This window comes from Anomalospiza imberbis, chromosome 3 (assembly GCF_031753505.1).
Source record: "Anomalospiza imberbis isolate Cuckoo-Finch-1a 21T00152 chromosome 3, ASM3175350v1, whole genome shotgun sequence".
NCBI lineage: Eukaryota > Metazoa > Chordata > Aves > Passeriformes > Viduidae > Anomalospiza > Anomalospiza imberbis.
The window spans coordinates 110,041,659-110,062,190 of record NC_089683.1 but is presented as its reverse complement, the minus strand read 5'-3'; the positions used below and the strand labels follow the sequence as shown (position 1 = coordinate 110,062,190).

General features: G+C 48.7%; 2 protein-coding genes across 6 annotated transcripts in view; one reads left to right on the top strand and one right to left on the bottom strand.

Annotated features, from left to right (window-relative positions):
- Positions 1-630: 630 nt before the first annotated feature.
- On the top strand, positions 631-12,634 carry CEP68 (centrosomal protein 68). Of its 3 annotated transcripts, none has more exons than XM_068186356.1 (7): positions 631-698; positions 3,574-3,993; positions 4,484-5,926; positions 7,019-7,141; positions 7,355-7,451; positions 8,504-8,650; positions 9,353-12,634. In XM_068186356.1, exons 2-7 carry the CDS (start codon positions 3,619-3,621, stop codon positions 9,382-9,384), a joined length of 2,217 nt encoding a protein of 738 aa, XP_068042457.1. In that variant the 5' UTR covers positions 631-698; positions 3,574-3,618; the 3' UTR covers positions 9,385-12,634. The 3 variants fall into 3 exon arrangements, with proteins under 3 accessions (XP_068042457.1, XP_068042455.1, XP_068042456.1); XM_068186354.1 differs by lacking the exon at positions 631-698 and adding an exon at positions 1,120-1,485; XM_068186355.1 differs by lacking the exon at positions 631-698 and adding an exon at positions 1,519-1,993.
- The window catches only part of RAB1A (RAB1A, member RAS oncogene family), a 152,262-nt gene continuing 142,331 nt past the window's right edge, over positions 10,602-20,532 (bottom strand). For all 3 annotated transcript variants that reach the window (XM_068186372.1, XM_068186371.1, XM_068186373.1), the window contains exons 2-6: positions 17,625-17,697; positions 15,479-15,574; positions 14,026-14,121; positions 12,902-13,033; positions 10,602-12,645 (exon numbers count right to left, since the gene is read on the bottom strand). In XM_068186372.1, the coding sequence (XP_068042473.1) occupies positions 12,448-12,645; positions 12,902-13,033; positions 14,026-14,121; positions 15,479-15,574; positions 17,625-17,697 (595 nt within the window). In that variant the 3' untranslated portion in view covers positions 10,602-12,447. The remainder of the gene's footprint in view (positions 12,646-12,901; positions 13,034-14,025; positions 14,122-15,478; positions 15,575-17,624; positions 17,698-20,532) is intronic.

Below are 20,532 nucleotides of genomic sequence, written 5' to 3'. Positions count from 1 at the left end.
TATTATTAAAATGTTAATACAACATAACTTTCCAACCTAGCATAATACATATAGTAAATATCTGCGTAGAGCCATATAATATGCAATTTTCACATTTATATTTCTGCATGACAGGGGAACTTGTCAGGATATGTCCACTCCAGCCACCAAGGAAGGGTCTGGCCAGGTACAAACCCCAGAGCAGCCTGCTTTAAAGCGTGGCTTGGGGATCTTCCCAGAAAGCTGCGCCGAGGGCAGCGCATGGCCGGCATCCCACAGGGATCAGCCCTAGGGCAGGTCCTGCAGCGGCACCGCATCCTGCAGCTGTGCCCGGAGGACACCGTGGCCCCTCGGCCGTGGCGCGGGCCCGCGCAGGGCCCGTTCCAGTGGGGCTGCAGCGCGGTGACGCTGCCGGGGCACAGCTCCGCCTGGGGAAGGTCACTGGGGGTACAAGGGAACACCTGCTGCAGACACAAGCTGCTCGAGGGCGTCCCGGGACGCTCCCGCTGCCCGGCGGGACCGGCGCCAGGCCCTGAGGGGCGGGAGCGGGGCCAGCGCCCATCGCCCCCGCCCGCCCCGCGCCGGGGTCAGCGCCGGCCGCGGGGCGGGGCCGCCCTCGAGCTCCGCTCCCATTGGCTGCCGGGCGGCGAGGGCGCGCGTGCTGACGCACCCGGCTCTGCCATTGGCTAGCGGCGCGGAGGGGGCGGGGCCGGCGCTCGGTGAGTGAGGGCCGGGGCGCGGCGTGAGGGGGTCCCGGGGGGGATCCCGGGGGTCCCGGGCCACGTTCCCCTTGGAATCCCGGTACCCCCGGGTGCGCCGCCTCCTCGGCCTCTTTGCTTTTACTTCTCGCCTTTTTGGTCAATTGCCGTTTTTTTTTTTTCCAGCGGCGGACAGAAAGCGGGCAAGGAGAGGAGCAGAAAATAGCAGCCCTCCGATCCCGCAGGCCTGAGGGGCGAAAGCGGTGTGGGTTTTTTCCCCCAGAACAACCCCAGAAACGCTCCCCAGCCAAAGCGGAGCTGGCGGGAGACGGAAATTCCATCAGCATCCGCTGCGCTCGGTGCATTCCACCGGGGAAGCGATCCCCGGGGCGGTGGGAGCCGCTCCTTGGATAGAGCCCTCCTTGTCCGCCGCCTTTGTGCCGCGCCCTGGCCGGCAGCTCCCTTCTGGCGGCGTGAAAAGGCTCAGGGATGGCTTTTCGGGAGAGATCCCTGCGGACCTTCCCTTTGAAACGAATGAAGCAGCCCCACTGTCTTCCTCTGTTATCTAAAACCACGGCCACGGGTATCGTTTCTGTGAGACCATTGAGGGCTTGGGTGTTTGGGCTGTTTTCCCGTGTTTTTGAGGGCAGTGGAAAGTTTCCACCGTGCCTGTAGCTGTGGTCCTACATCCCTCCTCAGTCCTGCCCGAGGATTTGGGATCGCTTCTTCCTGTCGCCAGGGTGAATCTGGATGCGTCGCTGCCACGGGCAACCTGACGTCTGAATTTTTTTGGGCTTGTTGGAAAATGGTGAGAAAGTTCGTTTTCTAGGCGCTCGTGTAGCTGGGAGTTGCACTTAGTGGCAGTAGTGCTCTCACTTTGTTGTTAAATACGACTTTTTGCCCGGTTGTTCTGTATGTGGGGCGTGTGCGACATCCCCGTCTCGTTTGTGTCCGGGTGTGGTTTGGATATCCAGCTCCCTCTGAAGTTAATTGAAATCAGCTGCCTGAATTAGAGACTTTGGAAAATGCAGTGAGATCTCTGGTGTCCCTTTAAATACCCTTACAAATGCTGCAGTAAGCAGATTTACTCTCACTCCTGTGTATTGGCAGGTTTCCTGGTTTCTCTTTAGCATCCAATTAGCTTCTGGAGTTTTAATGAACCTGTGAGCCAGCACTTGCTCTTTTTTTGAAAGACCAATGGCATCGTAGAAATGTAAATCACTGCATGCTGCCTCCATAAGATAACAAATGATCTTAACTTCAGAATATTTGCCCTCCTCCACACAGTCAGGAAAAGAACAGATTGGTCGTGACCTGTAAGTTTTATTATATGTTGCTTAACGCATGTTTTTCAGATTTAAGGTCAAACTTCGATGTTTTTACAGTTGTTTTTACTGGGCTGACACCTGACCCAAACCACCAAATGTGGTGGAGGTAGCGATGTTCAAATCCCTTTGAATTTAACGTGGCATCTTAAAAATAAAGCTGTCCTGAGGTCGACTTTTGGTTACAGCACATTCAGTTTTAAACTTCAGGGGCTGCTTTGATGCCTCGTTAGGCTTTTCTTTCTTTTATATATATTTTTTAAAGCCACGTAACAAGGGCTGATTTATTGATTACATTTTTTACAACAACCCCACCCCTTTGTGTGGAAATACAGCCTTTCTGAGGGCAGAAGAGAGCAGTGCAATCCAGTTCAGACAACGTGCGTAGGGTTGGCTTTGGTAGCAATTTTAGGAGTGGCTTGGGGGTCCAGCTGTGGGCTGGGGCCACTGGGTGGGGGCTGGCGGGCCCGGGCTGTGCTCGGGATCAGCTGCCGGCTCTGGGGAGGGGACAGGCGGCTGCGGGGGCTGCCGCAGGTTGTGCCTGCGCCGGGGATTTGGTCTCCCCTGGAGACCCGGCGCGTCCTCCCGCCGCTCTTTGTTCCCGTGCCCGTGGGAAAACCCGCTTGTCGGAGGGAGGGGTGGATCATAAAACGAGACTGTGACAAAAGAGCTGGCGGAGGGAGTGAGGATCATCTTGTTTCCCACTTCCAAGTATTGTTTGGGAATTCCTTCTTGCCTCTTTTTTTTTTTTTTTTTTTAATTTAAGTTTCCTTTTAGCTAAGTTTGCTGTTGGTGCTCCCTTGGCCGGTCTCTTTGCTGGCACCAGCTGGGGGAGTACCATCAAAAACACTGTGCTGCCATTTCCCTGCTGCCAGCACCTTGCTTTGGGCTGCGGTTGCTGGAGGAGGCTGTGTTGGGTCTCCTTCATTTGGCTCATGGGTTATCCTGCAGCAGCTCCTCACTCAAGCCCAGTCAGTGCAAGTATTTCCATTAATTAATTTCCCAAAGAGTTCATTTCATGAAATGAGGTAGAAGCTGCAGAGCTGAGCTCCAGGTTTGAGTTTTACAGCCTTCTGCCTCCCTCTCTAAATCTTTATAGCAGCTTCTTGCTTCTCGGTGGCTTCCACTTCAAGGTTTTGGGTTTGTATCTTTAAAAAACGCTCAGCTTTCCACCCCATCAGCCTTCAGGGCTCAGCCACGCCAGGAGGTGCTTCATGTCCTAGTTAATGATGTCTCCTTCGGGCCCAGTGACCTCAGGGTGCACAAAGTGTTGGGGACACTGGCTGTCAGTGCAGGACTCCGGTGCCTTGTATCAAGCCCAGGTTTGTTCTTGGTGTGGCCTGGAATGAGATTTTCCCTGTGTTTCACATCCTCAGAAGCAGAAAATGCTGCTGAGATGTGAGGGTTTGCTCTTTCCACTGTCCCACTTGGTGTTCCAAGATGCTCCTTTATGAATTTTGGGGTCTCACCCAGATGATGCTTCAGCTCTTTGTTATTGGGCAAACCCAGTTTCTTGGTGTGGAGACAAGGGGGGACGCTGAGATGCCATTGCTGTGTGCTGTGTATTGCAGAGAGCCCGAGGCTCAGCATCATCCCGTGGAAGAAGCTGTGTCCTGATGGCCGTGGATGTGGGAAAATCACCTTCTGAGGAGTCACTGAGCGGGAAGGGCAAGGGCGATGGGAGGTGGGACAGCGCAGACACGGAGATGGACTTCCCGGAGCTGGCAGGGAGCCTGCACCAGCTTTTAGGGACAGAGGAAGCCAAGCCCAGCCTGCAAGTGACAGAGGGTGTGGCAGTGAGCAGACACAGTCACATGGCCACTGACGTTACCCACGGAGGCTCCGGAGAAGTGTCCTCAGCATCTACACCCAGATTTCCCAGAGCAAGAGCAAACTCCTCAGGGAAAGAGTTGTTAGTGGATAGAGCTGCTGATGGTGACCCTGTGCCTTGTCGAGCTGGCCACTGGTTCCTCTCCTCAAAAGAACAGCAGGTAAGAGGGTTTGTACCTGCAGGTGTTGCTGCACCACCAGGAAGTCCCAGGAGAAGTGGGGACTTGTTTGTCAGGGCTGTCCCAGCAAGGGCTTTCCATCTCTCCCAGCCAGAGTGTGCCCACCCCTGCCCAGGCTAAGATGTGTGGTGGGGAAGGGCCTGGGCTCCAACACCCAAGCTGTTGCTTTCATTCCCTGTTGCCAGTGCAGAGCTGGGAACTTGCCCTTTAGATAAGCCTCTTGTTACCAAATGACTCGTGCAGCTTCCCAAGCCCTTGAGATGCCTTTCCTTAAAAACAACCCCTGCTCTGAGTGGCTGCAGGCCATCCCACAGATGGAACAGGGTTCCACTTCCAGCCTCAGCTCGTGGCAGGTCCAGGGTTGGGCTTTTACCTCCGTATCCCGGCACACAGGACCCTTTTGTCTGGATGCTGTGCTTTATTTCATGTATGTCTCTCTCTCCCTTTCTTTTTCCATCCTGTCCTTGAGCAGGTGAAGGCATCGGGCGGTTGGGAGCCGGTGTCCAGCCCTCCCAGCCGGCGCAGCTCTGCCGAGGAGAACATCCTTGCTGGCAGCCGCCACGATGCCCATGTTGGCCGTCGGAGACAAAGTCTGGGAGCTCAGTCCCCGTGTCCTTCCACCCCAGAGCTCCTGCGGCCCCAAACCCCGCCCAGCCCCGAGAGCGCCCTGCGGAGCCGCTCCGTGCTGAGCCTCTCCGCTCTGTCCTCAGAAGGAAACGGCCCCTCCGAAGAGCCATCCGGAAGCTTGCCAGCCAGCACGGATGTCCCTTCTGCAGCCACCACAGCTGCCCAGGACCTGAGCTGCCAATGGGCAGTAGAAGGCAGGGCCCTGCAGAGGCGGGAGCCCCCGGGCGCTCTGCTCAATTACCGCAGCAGCGTGGGGCGCGTCCGGGAGATCTCTTCCTACCAAGCCGATTACTGGGCCTGTGCCATTCCAGATTCACTGCCCCCGTCTCCGGACCGCAGCTCGCCCCACTGGAACCCCAACAAGGAGTACGAGGACTTGCTGGACTATGCTTACCCCCTGAAGCCGAGGTACAAGCTGGGAAGGATACCGGAGCCTTTCCTCCATGACTCAGGAATAGGTCTGGACAGCTTTTCTGCTTCTCCTGAGGGCATGTCCAGGTCCACGAGCATCTACGGCCGAGCTGGGCAGGCTCGGGGAAGCAGAGAAAACGGCCTTTGGGAGTTTGTGGCCTCTGCAGAGAGATTCTCCACCCCGAGGCCTGGAAAAAGAGGCTGCTCAGGAGCTGGCTCATACTTTGAACCTTCACCTATTGCCAAAGCATCATTTGCAAGGAGTGCTTCCTCTCATCTTTCCAGAGGTTTTGCTAAGGATGTAAGAGTGGAATCATCTGTGCCAAGCTCACCTGGGTGCCCTGCTGCTGATGGGAGAAGCTGGGATACCAGAGGAAGCCCCTGCCCAAACTACACAGGGCAGGTGAAAAGCACCAGTAGGTTTTTACCCACCACAGGAATGCTCCCCCTGGGGAAGGAGTGGGAGAGTGATGAAGAATTTCTTTCCCTACCTCCAAGACTGAAGGAGCTGGAAAGGCTGGCTCAGTTTTTGACCAATCTTTCCTTAACGATAAGGACACCTGGGCATGACCACCTTAACCTTCCACATCACAGCACCAGCAAGCAGCCCCTTTCGTCTAGGTTGGCTCCTTTTGAAGAAGTGAGAGGTGGGGATGGCAGAGGGAGTATTGAGGATTATGCTGGGCTGTGGCAACACCGCAGCTCCCAAAAGCCCAGCTGGGAAAACACAGAATTGTGCCACAGGGATCCTCCCCACGGGCTTCATCTACCAACTGGTCTCAGGGACACAGTGGATGGAATGTGCCGAAATGAGCCACGGGTCAAGGGGCATCCAAAGAAGAGCCAGCAGAGCGAGTCCCTTATCCAGTGTGTTAAGGTAGGCTGAGACCAGAAATAAAGTTTATTCTGGGAAGATCTCACATAAAATGTGCCTGTCTTTATGGCAGGATTAATTAAAACTTCCTGTTCTGCATGATGTGTCCTGCCTGGCAGCTGGTGGTAATTTATGCAGGGGGGCTCACCAGAGCAGATAATTCCTTCTGATGGAGCCAGAGCCCATCTTGCTTTCCCTGGGGCTCAGTGTCACAGGCCAGGCTGGGTGGAGATGTGGCACTCAGCTGGGTCCCCCAGCCCGCCTGTCCTGCAGTGCTGCTGCACCGGGCAGGAGCTGCAGCAACTCTGAAGGGTTTCCTGATTATTTTGTGGATTATTAAATTCGTCCCAGCACTGTGCTCTCGCCCTCCTCTCCATCTTCTTCCCACCCCAGTGCTGGGACGAATTTGGAAGCGATGCTAGGCTTATTTGCACAGGAGTGTTAAAATGCACATAGCTGCAAACTGATTCCCTCCTCTGGTATGGAAATAACTCTGTTGATTTAAAAGCGTCTTCTCTGTATTTGTCATGCCAAATTGCAATGCCAGGGAAAAACATTTCTTTATGGCAAACTCCTGAGGAGCAGGAACAGGTCTTGAGCCTGATTTGATGCCAGCAGAGGCCCCTGGGTTTCATGCAGCATCTTACAAAAATAATCCCTTACCGAGACACTTTAAAAATAAATGAAAGCACTTAATTGAACGAGACAATCCCTTGGGGAAAGCAACTGCAAATTAACCGGATGGCTCTGGTGAAAAGGATGAGGATATCTCTTGGGCTGGGAGGTGGTGGAGGCCAACCTCTCCTTCTGCCCGGGTGCTACCAGCCTCCAGCACCTCTCAGTGCAGACATTTCATAGTGGCCCTCAATTCTTGCCACACAGTGAGTGCTGGAACTGTTCAGGAGTTTAAATTAATTTTTGCCTGTTTCCCATTGACCCTTGTTTCCCAAGCTTAGGGATGTTTGTGTGCCGGGGTCGGAGAGGAACAGGGATCGGGTGCTTTCCGAAACACCAGTGGCTCACCTTCTCATGTCCCTGCGCTGTCTCTGTTGCAGAAATAGATCCGTGACCCCTTTTTTATGCTTTGTTGAGCAGATGTTTTGCTGCCAGCTGGAAGAGCTGATCCGTTGGCTGTACACCGTGGTGGATGTCACCGGCAGCTGGGTGCCACCCTCGCCGGATGCCGAGAGCGTGTTGGCATCGCTGCACCGCTACCTGGTGGGTGTCATCCTTGCTCTGCTTCCTCCCCTCTCCTGTGCTGCAGGCAGTGGGAAGCATCTCTCCAATAGTCCAGGGTGCACTGGGTTTGCCAAGCCAAATTTGGGAGCACCAGGAACCTGCTTGGAGGAAACTGCTCCCTGGGCATCCTGCCACAGGTGTGTGTTTCCAAAACCCTTCTAAGAAATGCTGCTCTTCTCCTTGCCGTGCCAGGAATTCAGGAAGGATGTGGCCGACCACCGGAGCCTGACCGAGAGCGTGCTGGAGAGGGGAGAAGCTCTCCTGGACTGCATGGCATCGAATTCACCAGGTGAGGAGGAGCACTTGTGTGAGGCGGTTCATGGACACAGGTGATGCTGGCCGAGGCATCTGCCCCCCAAAATCCCTGGCCCAGCCTGGCCAGCACCACAGCACACACAGAGTGGTTACTCTGGTGATTTAGAAGAAGGGATTTCTAAGGGGTGGTGTTCTGGTTTAGGACAAATTAGGGGAAAATCTCCAAAGAAGCCTCTTAAAGGAAACAAACTTCCACAACTCCTCCCCCCGCCCTACCACCGGGTTCGGGAGGAATTTCTTTGGAGGAAAAGTGGAAAAAACTTGTTTATTAAGCAAGAACAAAAAACACTCCCTAACACAAGAAAAGCAGTCCGAGATGACAGCAAACGTTTTCACCAGTCCAAGAGAGGCCGAACGGCTTGGGCAGTCTGCTGAGGAGGGTGCTGAGCTTCTCTGTAGTGCAGACTCCGGAGGAGTTCCTTGACGTTCCCGAATTAAGGTCTGAAGCAGGTCCGATGTCTTCAGGGAAGAGGAGGAAGGAAGGAAGGGAAAAACAAAAATAGAAAAATGGCAAAATAAGGCAAGCAAAGAAAAAACAAAAAAAAGCAAGAGAGCAGAGCAAGCAAAGCGGGCCTAAAGCTAGCAGCAGCAAGCCAGAGCAAGCAGCCGGGGGAGAGGCACGGCTACAGACAAAACAAACTGAGAGCACGGGAACAGGAATACACGATTGGGATACAAAGCATGAAAATGTCCTGTCACCCCAGGACAGGTGGGCTGTAGCTGCAGTCACCATAGGGGCTTTAGAGGTCAAGTGCTGCATTATGGATGGACTTTCTTGCACAGTTCCAAAGGTTTTCTTTCAGATCCCCTATTTCTGCATCTTCATGATGAACCTGGCACCTCCTGGGTCAGTCCCCACCCCCTGAAAATGCTGCTTCACAATGGGGATGAGATGAACAGCACGTTATTGATTTTTAACACTTGATTTCTTTCCAGTGTCTGCCTGGACAAGCAGAGCTCTCAGCTCTGACAGACACTGAATTATCGCATTCCTGTCACCTCCATTCGGGTATTTTTGCTTTCCAGCCCTGAAAGACACGCTGGCTCTGATTGCCAAACAGTCGGAAGAGCTCGAAAGCCACGCAGAGCACCTGTACAAGTCCATCCTGGCTGCCGTGGGGGGCAAGGACACGGCGCAGGACAAGGAGAGCGCAGCACACGGCTGCTCCCTGGGTAAGCAGGGGCAAAACAGCCTTGCTGCAGCAGGCAAAGAGGGGAGGAAGCACGGAGAGAGCAACACTCGAATTAGCAAAGGCCAGACATCAGGCTCCAGTGTTAATTCTTTGATTCTGTTTGGAAAGCCTGAGCAGGCAGCAGGGAGACTCAAAACAGATGCCCTGTCGTGTTTAACCGTGGCAGGGAAAGAGCAGTGCGGGTGAACCAGCTGATGAAACCCAAGAGCACGAGGGGAGCGATGGCAGCTCCGCAGGGACCGGGCAGGCAGGTCCCTGTCACTCAGGGCTGGGGACGGCAGCAGGCCAGCACGGACACCTGCTCTCCCCAGATCCCTCACACAGCACAGGGGAGATGAGGAAGGGATACGTCTTGGTTTTGTGTTTTCTCAGAAACATTCTGGTTGCTGTATAATGGTGGGAAAGGGAAGCAAGTGATTTCAGATATAATACAGGGGGCTAGAAAACTTGTTTGCTTATTTCTTGACCATCTCCCTTCAAAGAAAACTAGAGGCAAGTGTTTCAGGGGTGCCAGCCTCTTAGAAGAGAAAAACAGTGTCTTAAGTAGTGTTTGGTTTGTTGAATTGCTGCCTCTACCCAGCTGTGCCCTGTGCACTGGTGAGAGGGGGGAGTAGAGCATGGGGTTTCTTTCTTTGTCAGACTGCAAGCAAAGCACAGCACCAAACACCTCATTTTATTTCAGGTGCTGCCTCTGTCAGACCTAGGCTGCGTTAGCCCATCTCAGGAGGGCTGAGAAGAATTGCAGCAAGCACCAAACCACCTGCATCACCTCTCCAGAGATGCCAAAATCTGTGTCCAGTTGCCCACAGGGCTGATTGCAGCGATGGGTTTGTACCATGGCTTGAGAAAGGTGCCCTGTACAGCAGGTGTGCTGGGATGTCCAGAGTTGTGTCAGGAATGCACAGCTGGTTTGTTTTTTTTTAACGTAGCTTCCCTTTTTTTATTGAAGTGGGCTGTTCTGTGTTAGCAAAACGTCAGGAACAGTTTTTTAACTCAGCAATCCATAGTGTGCCGTGCGCTCGCTAAGTAAAGCCGTGTGATTTTAATAGCCCTGTTCTCATGGTTTGTTTATGCTCGTCAAAAATAGGTGCGAGAAGCCAAGAAATAGCAACTCCTTCTGGTTCTTGGGAGCAAACTGAAGGCCTGTTTATAATTACCACTCCCTGCTGAAGCAGAGCCTACTTAACTTTAATTTTGTTATCCATAAACACAAAAAGCCGTAATACTGAATCCAAATAAAATAATTAACAAGCGAGTTCAGGCAGGGAGGAGCCAGGTTCTGTGTAACCTGCGGGTACCTGCTGTTGGCAGGAGCTGTGTCAGTGCTGTGCTGGTTTCCTGGGGTGAAGTTGTGCCTTCCCCCCCATCCAGCTACTGCAGTCAAATCACTGCTGAGAACATCAAGGGTTTTCAAACCCCTTCTCCAAAAGAAAAAGGGCAGCTCTGAAGCAGCAATAATAAGGTAAGTGGCCAAAAAAAGTTACAGTGATGGTATGTGGCTTTTAATTAACCTTTAACTTGAACGGTGATTATGTATTCTGCACAAGAACACCACGGTTTCCTCCCATTCCTGTGAACAGAACACGGAGAAGTTTCTGTTCTGCACAAGTAGAAGGTGAAAGCAAAGTTAAACTGAAGCAGTTACAGCAAATAATTCATTGAGCTTTGTGGGGGGTTGATATTCTCCCATCTTTTATATCCTTGGCTTGAAGGGCAAATTTTTTTGGCCCACTGTGGCAAAAGTATTCAATATTTCAGCTCACAGGTAAGAAACTACAGTGCTTTTTCCCAGGAGTTTTAGGCCTGCTCTACCCTCACCACACAGCTCAGCCTGACAACCCCAGGCTTCCGCATGGAACAGCACCAGCCCAGAGACCCATTGGTGACTGAGGGGGAAACAAAGAACCACCAAACACCTGGTGTAGCCCAACTGGTTTTGCAATGCTTTTATTACTGTATATATTAACATTGGTTTGGATAGTATGTAGCAGGCATCTCGACATTGAAGTTCATTTGTGCACTCTCTGCAGGGAAGATGTTTTACCCTCAACACACCTCCTTCTGCTTCACTTCCTGATCTCGGCAGCACTCACTGCTCCTCCTGCTCCTGAGGAGCAGCAGGTCACATTATAATGAATTATACCAACAAGCACATCTCTACTAGAAAGCACATCACTTTATTGTGAAGGTCTCAAGTGGAAGAGTTCAACTTAACCATGACAATACTTTATGTATTACAATTGCCTGTTGATTTATGCAACTATGTTGAAGAAAGCTGTTAGCCAAAGTCACCCCCCCCAAAAAAAAAAAATCAGAGGATATTTGCACCAGTTTTAGTTTATACCTCACAACATACCTAGGCTATATTTTTACTATCACAGGGTGTATTTACTACTAGGGGAATGTTACATGGTCTTTCAAACATGAGACTATTTACAGAATAGGCTGAACATTTGAGTTTAGATAAAGCTGAACAATTTTACATGTATAGGAAGTGTTATAGGCTAGCTTTCCTGTGGCTTTTAGCTAGACATCAGGCACTAATGATTTGATTAGCTCTGTACAAAGAATCACACACCATCCAAAACCTCTTGGCTGCTGGTTAGTTCCAAATTGTCTGAGAAAGCGCCTACTTTGAGCAACAGTTTGGTGGGGGCCTTGCTATCCCCATGTCACCCTCCTGGTGCCTCACTGCAGAGGGGAACAGAAGCTAAGCTGTTGCACTAAGTCAGAAGATACTGATTAAAAGAGGATGGAATTAACAGTATATAGAAAAGACATAATATACTGGTAGAAAGTTATATCTCCTCAAGGTTTCGCTGGAGTCGTTCATGTTAGGGAAATACTGTTCTCTCCCCTGCTATGCAAAGCTGACGGGGATTCCCTGCATGGAGTCCTTGAGAAATAATTTAAGTTCCAAGACTAAGTTAGGGAACTGTTGTACATTCAGAGTGCATTATGCCTCATGAACCTTGGCTGGGTGTTTCTGGTACAGCACTCGTGCCTTAAGCACCATGACAGCTCAGGCTTTGGGGCCACAGTCACTGGGTGAGTTGCAGGGAAGGTCTGAGAGCCACGGCTGCACACACAGATATGTTGTTTTGTGCACAATGCAAGCCTGATTTCCCCCTTAGCCATACAAATTAAGACAATATTTATCACCATACAGTTTGATATTACTTCCAATAAGTACAATATTTATTAAACATTTCTTCAGTTTTGTTACATATTGTGCAACAAATTACAATATTCTGCAGCCACAAATTATATGCAGAGTATGAAGAAACTATTAATCAGATAGTGTGATCTCTCCATTTATAATTCTACAAGAAGGAACTAGCAAATCAGATCTTACATATATCTAAATTTTATGCATGGAAAGTGACAGACACTGTTGTGCTGTTTGATACAAAATGGCTAAACTTCATCTTCAGAAGACTAAACCTGACATCTAAACATGCCAATAGAAACATCAAAACAAAAATACATCCTAACCAACCACAGGAAACAGTCTGGTATCAGGAAAAGCAACAAGGATTACACGTTTATAAACCAGCACACAAAGGTTTAAAACAGTTCTGAAAATGAAGTTAGCTGTCTTGAGTCAAGGGAATAAAAAAAGTCAGTATTGACCATTTACAATCTCTGACCTTTGTGGAGACGGTAAGAATCTGTTGTAGTGCAGCTACATACAGTACAATTCAGGCAAATTTTTTTTTTCACTTGGGTTCAGATTGCAAATTCATTGTTGTGAGACAAAAGGGGGGGAGGCAAGTTTTAGCAGCAACCTCCACTAGACTGCTTGACTGGAGTGCTCTGAATTTTAACATTGGACTTCTCTGCACCACCAGCTGTCGCTCCCGGACCCATTCGTTTTTTAATCTCGGCAGCCATGGTCATGAAAGACTGTTCTACATTTGTGGCATTCTTTGCACTGGTTTCCAAAAACGGAATTCCAAGAGAATCTGCAAATTCCTGCAAATCGAGAAACAGTGAACAGTAAGTTCATACACAGGTTCATACCTCACCTCATTTCCTGGAGCGCCACTGGACAAGCCGCAAGTTCCTGGATCCCACCCCACACCCCATCAGCCTGAGGATGAGCTGCAGGGCAGGGGGTCATTAACCTGCCCCCGTTCGTGGCACCAGGACACCTCCCTGCACAGGAACCTGTGTGCATGACAAACCAGAGCAGGGGCTCAGCCAAGCAAACACACGAGCCCCGACATACCTTTGCTGTTGTATAGTCTACTACTTTCTTTGTGGTCAGATCACACTTGTTCCCCACCAACAACTTGTTGACGTTTTCACTGGCATAACGGTCTATCTCCTGCAGCCACTGCTTGACATTATTGAAAGACTCCTACGAAATAAGAGAACTGTAAGCAAGGCCCTTGATGAAGAGGGAAGTTCAGCACTATCCTGTTGGTCATGACCAGGAAAGAGTATGGAGCGCTGCACTTATCCATGTGGTTCACAACCCTGGGAGAGGACCCTGCAATGCTGCCCAACTCCCCTGATGGCCTCAGGACAGGCCGGTCACCACAGGGGCCATACAGCTCCTGTTCCCAGCCCTACACAATCAGCCCTTCCTGCACTCTTCCCCCTATTATTTTCCCCTGCTCCATATATTGAATATTCTACATCTTCTACCATCTGGGGTTCTTCTTCCTCCTCTTGCAGCAGAGATAAGAGATGTGGCACACAGCTGAAACCAGATGCACCCCACATATTTACTAAGCATCAGGTGTTAGTTAGATGCAAGCCACCTTGTTGTAGATGTGCTGGAACAACCTCTGACTCCAGAAATGCTGGACTGATATTCCAGTTAGTGACTGAACACAAGTGTTCTTTTTCTATTAATTTAGGAAACTCTATACTTCCCAAGAGCCCTTCAAACAACTGCACCAGTTCTCCAGAGATCCTTTCAGAGAAAACACTGGCTCAGTTGTATCTTGCACACAGGCTGACAATTTTCTGTTCCAAATGCTGGTCTTTACTGCAGACCACAGTTCAAGTACATTCAGAAATCTTTCAACAACTTCCATCAGTAACTCAGATTTCCTGCTACCAAAGGCAGGGTGAGATGTATTCACACAGAACAATCAGTTACCTGCTCACCAAGTTTTAGGTTAAGCCTAAGATACAATTGCTTAGGAGCCACAAATTCCACTGCTCTCTTTATTTCTGTGTTTTATTTCTGCAAAGCCAGAGGCAAACACGTACATTAGCTTGATAAGCCTTAACACAGCCTGCAGAACTCTGTCACTGTCTCCTTAAGATGTGCCCAGCTGTTAAATTCCCAATTTACTCATCAGCCTGGAGAAACTCTGCAGGCACAGGTGTACCACGTACCTGATCTGTAACATCATACACAACTATGATGCCATGAGCTCCTCTATAGTAACTGGAAGTGATAGTCCGAAACCGCTCCTGTCCCGCCGTGTCCCACTGCAAGACAAGTGACAGGGTCAGCTCCTGCAGCCTGGCTGAGCCAGTGCTCTACATCAGCTTCCAGAAACACAGCTCAGCAGAGCAGCCATCCAACTACAACCACATCCACGCCACAGCTACTGCAGTGGCTCTGAAGCTGAATGCATCAAACAAGATTTGAGATCACATATTTTAACTCAGAATTACACTTTGTAAGTACTTTTCTAAAGTGCTCATTTGTTTGGTTTCAGCCAAGTGTAGTCAAAAGATCTCTCTGGGGAAAACATTAAGCAGTTTTGACCCATGAAGAAGCCATGGTTCAATGGTCAGAAGAGCAAATACAAGCTAGGACTTGAAAACCTGCTAGGAATAAGGTCAGAGAGCTGCAGGTCTCTAACATGACCACTCCCTTCAACTTCCTTGGCACACAGGCTTCAGCAAAGGTATTTAAAGGCAACAATTCAAACCAAACTTGGTTCCCTTCTCCTGCTGGGAGAGTTAAGAAAGGACATAAGGTGCTTGACCTCTTCTCCCACCCAGGACAGCAGGACTCACCCAAACATTTCTCTCCCTGGAGCTGTGTCAAGAACAGGGCTGGCTGTGTATTAAAAACAGACTTCACAGACAGATTTCAGCAGTGACAGCATTCCTAGTGGGCTGCTCTGTACTCACAACAGTTACATTAGTGTCTGGAAGCTCAGGCTTCTGGCTGTAAGCTGGACTCTGCTCCACAACACTGAATCCCTGAGTCATTGCCTTCAAGTCCTGAGAGCCTCTGCTTGAGCTGGAAGCAGTGGCTGACAAGGATTGTCTGACCTTGCACAGATATTAGATTTCATCACACCAGTCACCCTTTTAGAGTGCTTCAAGATTAAAGAATTGCCAAGTCTCTTCCTCTGTTTATTGCAAGTGAAAGGCCAAAAGCATAACCAGAACACACCACCCAATGCTAAGGCAGCTGGGCCAGTTACAAGCCTTTGTGTCAGTTTTTCCATTCAGGTCAACAAAAGCAGTTTCCAGCACTTAAGACAGTGCAGCCTGGAAGGAACAGCTGCTGTGGAATTCAGGCATCTTGGACAATTGTGTGGTATTCCTGCACTTACACAAATCCTGGCAAAATACTGCAGACCAGTTTTGATATGAGTGCACTCCAGCACAGAATCTCCTCTTCCAGGCAAACAGCCTTGATAAAAAGCACCCTTCTTTAAGGACAGGTAAGATTTGCAAAAACTTCCTCACCTCTTGTAACAGGGAAAACACCCCTTGTATTTGCAAGTATTTTAAAGTACAAGATGACCACCAATAGATATGGATATAACTCTCTGCTCCAACAGACTGAAGCACACAGCAGTTGAGTAGTAGTATTTCTACTTACTATCTGAAGCTTGATTGTTTTCCCATCTAGTTCTATAGTTCTGATTTTGAAGTCCACACCAATTGTGCTGATGTAACTTTCTGTGTACGTGTCATCCTAGGAGAGAGAGTGAACATAAGTCAAGCCAGCTGCACCTCTTCTGCAGTCACCTACTTCATTATGCACCAGTCAGACAAAGGTACTTAATTTCCTTGTAAAACCAGCCTGATCTCTCATGGCAAAGTCCAGGAGGTGGCCAAGCATTTCCACCAACTATTTACTTTTCAAAAATTCTGCAGCTTTTAAGAGCACCAACCAGACCTGTGTTTCAGAAACCAGTCAAAAAAAGCCTATTTTCTGGAAATCCTGTAGTGTCAAGTCCTTGTGAGCTGCAGTGTAAAAAACAGTCTTTGCTCATGTTGGCAGACTGAAGAGCTACTTAGAATAACCACTGGAGTTATTGAAACACATCACATTTTTATTTTCCTTTGGTGGTTTTTCATCTGTGTTACTCAGCAGCTACCTAGAACAAGTCAGAGGCTCTGTCTCAGTCACACAGGAGTGTCAGATCCTCTGCTGCTGCAGCTGGTTGCTAAGGCAGGTTAGAGTTACAGCTGGAGTACTCGTGCTGAGGCCTCTGCTCTGCAGCCTGTGTCGATACAGGAGGGAAAGCACTGCCTCAGCAGCTTGGAGACTGCAGTCTCCAACAGGCCTTAAGGCACACAGCAACTGCTGGGTCAGTCTTTGCTACCTTCTAGTGATTGTCAGCTTGTCAGCATGAAGGAAGTTTCTACTCCTAAAGTACCCAAAGGATAGAACTTCACATACAATGTACCACAAAGGCTTTATGCAACCAGTAGGTATCACAAAAAGCAAGGGATTCCTCTGGGCTGTGAATGGAAGACATCTTAGGTAATACATCCAAGTATTAAACCTTTCAGAATGACGTGACATTTATTTCCTTAACATTTCAATACTCCAAAGGGCATTTTGAAAAGCCTGAAGAAGCTTAACCTACAGCAGCAAGAAAGCACAGGTGTGGTATGCTAATTCCTTATGTCAGCATAAAACAGTTTAGTTGGAAAAATGCATCTCAAAAGGAAAAGGCTACTCAGCTAAAGAAGCATCACATAACAGAGCACAAATTTAAGCTGGCTATCAAAAAAGAAAAGTTGGATTATTTACATGAAGCCAAAATGAAGTCAAAAGTATCTGCAAGTGAAGCAGACTAGACTGCTCTGGGAGTGCTGCTCCAGCTGTGGTGTCACTTCCAACCCACTGCCTCCATACTGTGAGCAGAGTAGGTGACATCCTCCTACTGCTCATGCTGGTACCAACAGCAGCCGCGATGGCTTCAACTGAGGCTGTCTGTACACCCAGGTCACCACTTGACATTAACAGTCCCAGGTACAACAGGCTCGTTCCAGAGGTGCCCACAGGAACTGCCCAGGCTGTGAAAGCAAAGCCATCATCCTGCAGCAGTGTCACACTCCAGTTTCTAAGTCCATGCCCCATATCCTGCTTCCCTTCCTCTCCTCCCAGGGACACGTAAAGCTGCACTTTGGCACAGACAGAGATAAGAAGTTCACTGGACTTCAGCTTTTGCTACTGAGAGCTGTCAAACCCACTTGGCATTTTCTTGTTCACAGGAAAACTAGAGCCAGAACAGCTCACCAGCAATTTTAACATTCACTAAAGAAAGCAGAAGGCCTTATTATTCCTGAAGTATTATTTACATTACTTCTCTGACTAAACAACTGGTAGGTCTTTTTACTGCAGATATCAAACTTCATCTGGCTGAAATGTTCTTATCAAGTAGTAACTGATCAAGGTCTGTACTCCTCATGCCTAAAGACACACCCCCAGAATTCCTTCCATCCTCAGCATTCTACCACTGCTGTAATGATGGAAGTTAAATTAAGGCACCTTGTTCTCAAGTAACAGGAAAATTAGAATTAACCTTAGCTGGACATATTATTGATATTATTTCTTTCCAATTTAGTGAAACAATTACATCAGATAGACCCAAATTCAGAAGACAGGAGGAGTTTGCAATGCTATACTTATTCTTTGGTATTACCAGGCCTGTCAGACATCAGCCCTGCTACCTGAAGGGAAGTTCTTGCTAAGTACCTCTTTTACATAGTTGCCAAGCATGATCACTTACTGCAAACCTAAGTAGAAGGCAAGATTTCCCAACACCGGAGTCTCCAATCAGAAGTAGCTTGAATAAATAGTCACTGCAGAAGGAAAAAAAAAATTAGGTCACTTAATGAAAAACACTGTCAAGAATGAAGTTCCTTACAGCCAGTATATTGTGACTTTCGAGAAGGGTAAATTAATTCACTGCCAGGGACATCACCTACAACTCCAAGCTCCTCTATTCAGTTTAGAAATTCACAATTTACTCGGGAAGGGAAGTGTGAGGTAGATGCTCTGAGCACAGCACTGCTGTGTGGAACTGAGCCTTCCTGGGAAGTTGCTCTGAGGATAACAGAGGGACTATCAGCAGGAGTAGCACAGTCCTACCTCAGCCTTTGTGGTCTAGCCGAGATGAAAACCATGCTTTGCAACTGAGTGCGAGCCCCCTTGTTTGGCCGAGTAACTCAAGTAACACACAGGTGGTGGTAACAGCCTGCTGCCCTCCAGGGCCATTATCTTTGCTTCTCTGGACTCCGAGGTTTGATTCCACTGCCCAGCTTCACCAACACCAGGGAGCTGCCAAACGCAGCCATTTCTTCCCTCAGCTCAAGTTACTCATATTTTAAGTTCCAGCAGAATGCAACAGCACAATGAATACCCCCTTTCCACAACAGACCACGAGCGGTGACCAATACCACACCTGCCTTTCAGGAATTAAAGCAAAGCTCAAGTCATTTCCAGATGAGGATACATCTCTGGGGGATGTCAAGTGTGGTATTAGTAATTCTCAAGATACACTGGAAGAACTGACAAATCTTGTGCTAAATGATGAATTTTCCCAACATTAAAGAATAAGCACAGTGTCACCGACCAGCCTATATTTACACTTCAAAGAGTAGTGAAGATTTCACTGTTGGCAAAATGTGAGGTTTTGTGTTAGTCCTAAGACTAATGGGGAAATTTCATGCTAGGGAACGAGTAACAGAGAAAAATAACAGCCCACCACTTAGAGAAGTTATTTTGCTTCTCAAGTACTACACTAACTCATTCTCAGTTGACAACTCTGCGGTCCTGTAATGGCCCAGGACTGAGTCCTGTTCTCACTTAACCACAACAGTTCAACAGCCATATTTTAATGCCCACTTAAGCAAGGAGAGCAAAGATTAAGGATATGTGGAGTGCCTGAAGTCCACTGTCCCCACCTATTATTCCCTAGAATTGCCACTGCCTCTGGCTGGCAGGAATCCAGCCAGGAAACTGCATCCATCCCAGCTGATAACAGCCAAGCAGATGGACAACCCCGCTTCTCACCACTCCTCTGCTCAAGTGCCCCTCTCCTGGCTGGGCCCAGGCTGCAGAACACGCCCAGCTGGGACCTCCAGTCTCTGCAGCACTTCTGCCAAGCCTAGAGAGGAATCAGAAGTGCTAAATGTAGCAACTAATAACCCAATCCTTAAAAATGCAACCTTTCCTAACAGTGTACAGCTAAAAGCACTAAAGGGATGAAAAAAAAAAGTCAAAGGACACCTAGCAGTTTACTGTCACAGAAGTCACCATTCCACCTGTCAAGCCATGTACTACCACAAGGCAGAATGGCTTTAGGAGAACAACAATTAACCCAAGCTGTTCAGGGGACCTAAAGTACATTACCCACAACCCACACACCTCAGTAGGTCTGAGTTGGCTGAAGCACTACTGCAGACCAGAAAACATCTCACCCCCAGTAACAGTTTGGTCTCCAAGAGCAGCAGAAACTCTGTAACCTGGAGACCAAAGTAAAGCAGGAGGGCTCCAGGACCTGCTCCACTGTTACACCTATGCCTTGCCTTCTTCCCCACCACGGTGCCTCAGCCTTCACTCAGCTCCTTCCAGCTCCAGCAGGAAGTCTGGGTTGCTCAATTCCCTACAAACACAGAATTTTCAGCAATCCTGAAGTCAAATTATTACTTACAGCTTGTAGCATGTTATAATCCCCTTGAGAATATTAACACAAGAATATTGATACTGTATTGTCTTCACTAAAATTAATGGAAAAAACTCCTTCCTGGTAGAGGTAAAGCTTCAGCTGTGGGTCTGAAATCCACTTAGAAACCTCCACTTGCTTCCAAGAGTAATTCAGGTTCCCCCAGGCCCCAAACATGAAAACTTCTCTTACTGTTACTCCTTGTGCTAAAGCAGCTCCCAGCCAAACCTACCCATTAAATCTCTCACTCTTCAGCAGCAAACAAGAACAGTAACAGCGGGTACACAGAACAAATGTTAAGCTAACACAGTAAGACCTGAGGAGCCTTAAACGCTGGATTTGATAACTTTGCTATTGTCCCCTCACTTTGGGCTTCAGTATTTCCAGAATCACAGAGACATACAGTGGTCCTAAGCCACCTGCCTCAGCCCCACCAAAACCAGGGCTAGCACCAGGTGCACAGCTGGAAACTGTTAGCTCTGCCTCTGACCTTAGAAATGGGTGTTGTGTCACAAAAACCTAATTTTGGTAGTAAGACTTTCATCAGTTTGGAAACAGTATAAGTAAAACTCTGGGAACTTAGGGTTTTCATTTTTTAGAACACTCCATATTCCAATATTATAGTGCCTTCCTTTCCAAGTACAGCTTAAAGCTTTAAAAGATACAGTTCCCAAGACCTTCTAAAATACAGCAGGTGCCTACTGAGGGCCATAAGAACCAAATGTGCAGTTTGTTAAGAGTGTGATGCTTGAGACAGCTCTTGGGTACAGCAACAGTTTAAATCAAATAAAATTTTAAAAAGCTATAAAAAAATTGCAGAAACCTGTTTCTGGACTGAGCTACACCAATAGAGTATTTGGGTAAAGGGGTTCAGCTGTAGCAATGCATCCAACAAGCCACACAGGTTATTTGGTATTTACTCCTGAAGAGTCACACAAACATTTCTGAAGCCACTGAATTTTGCTCTTCA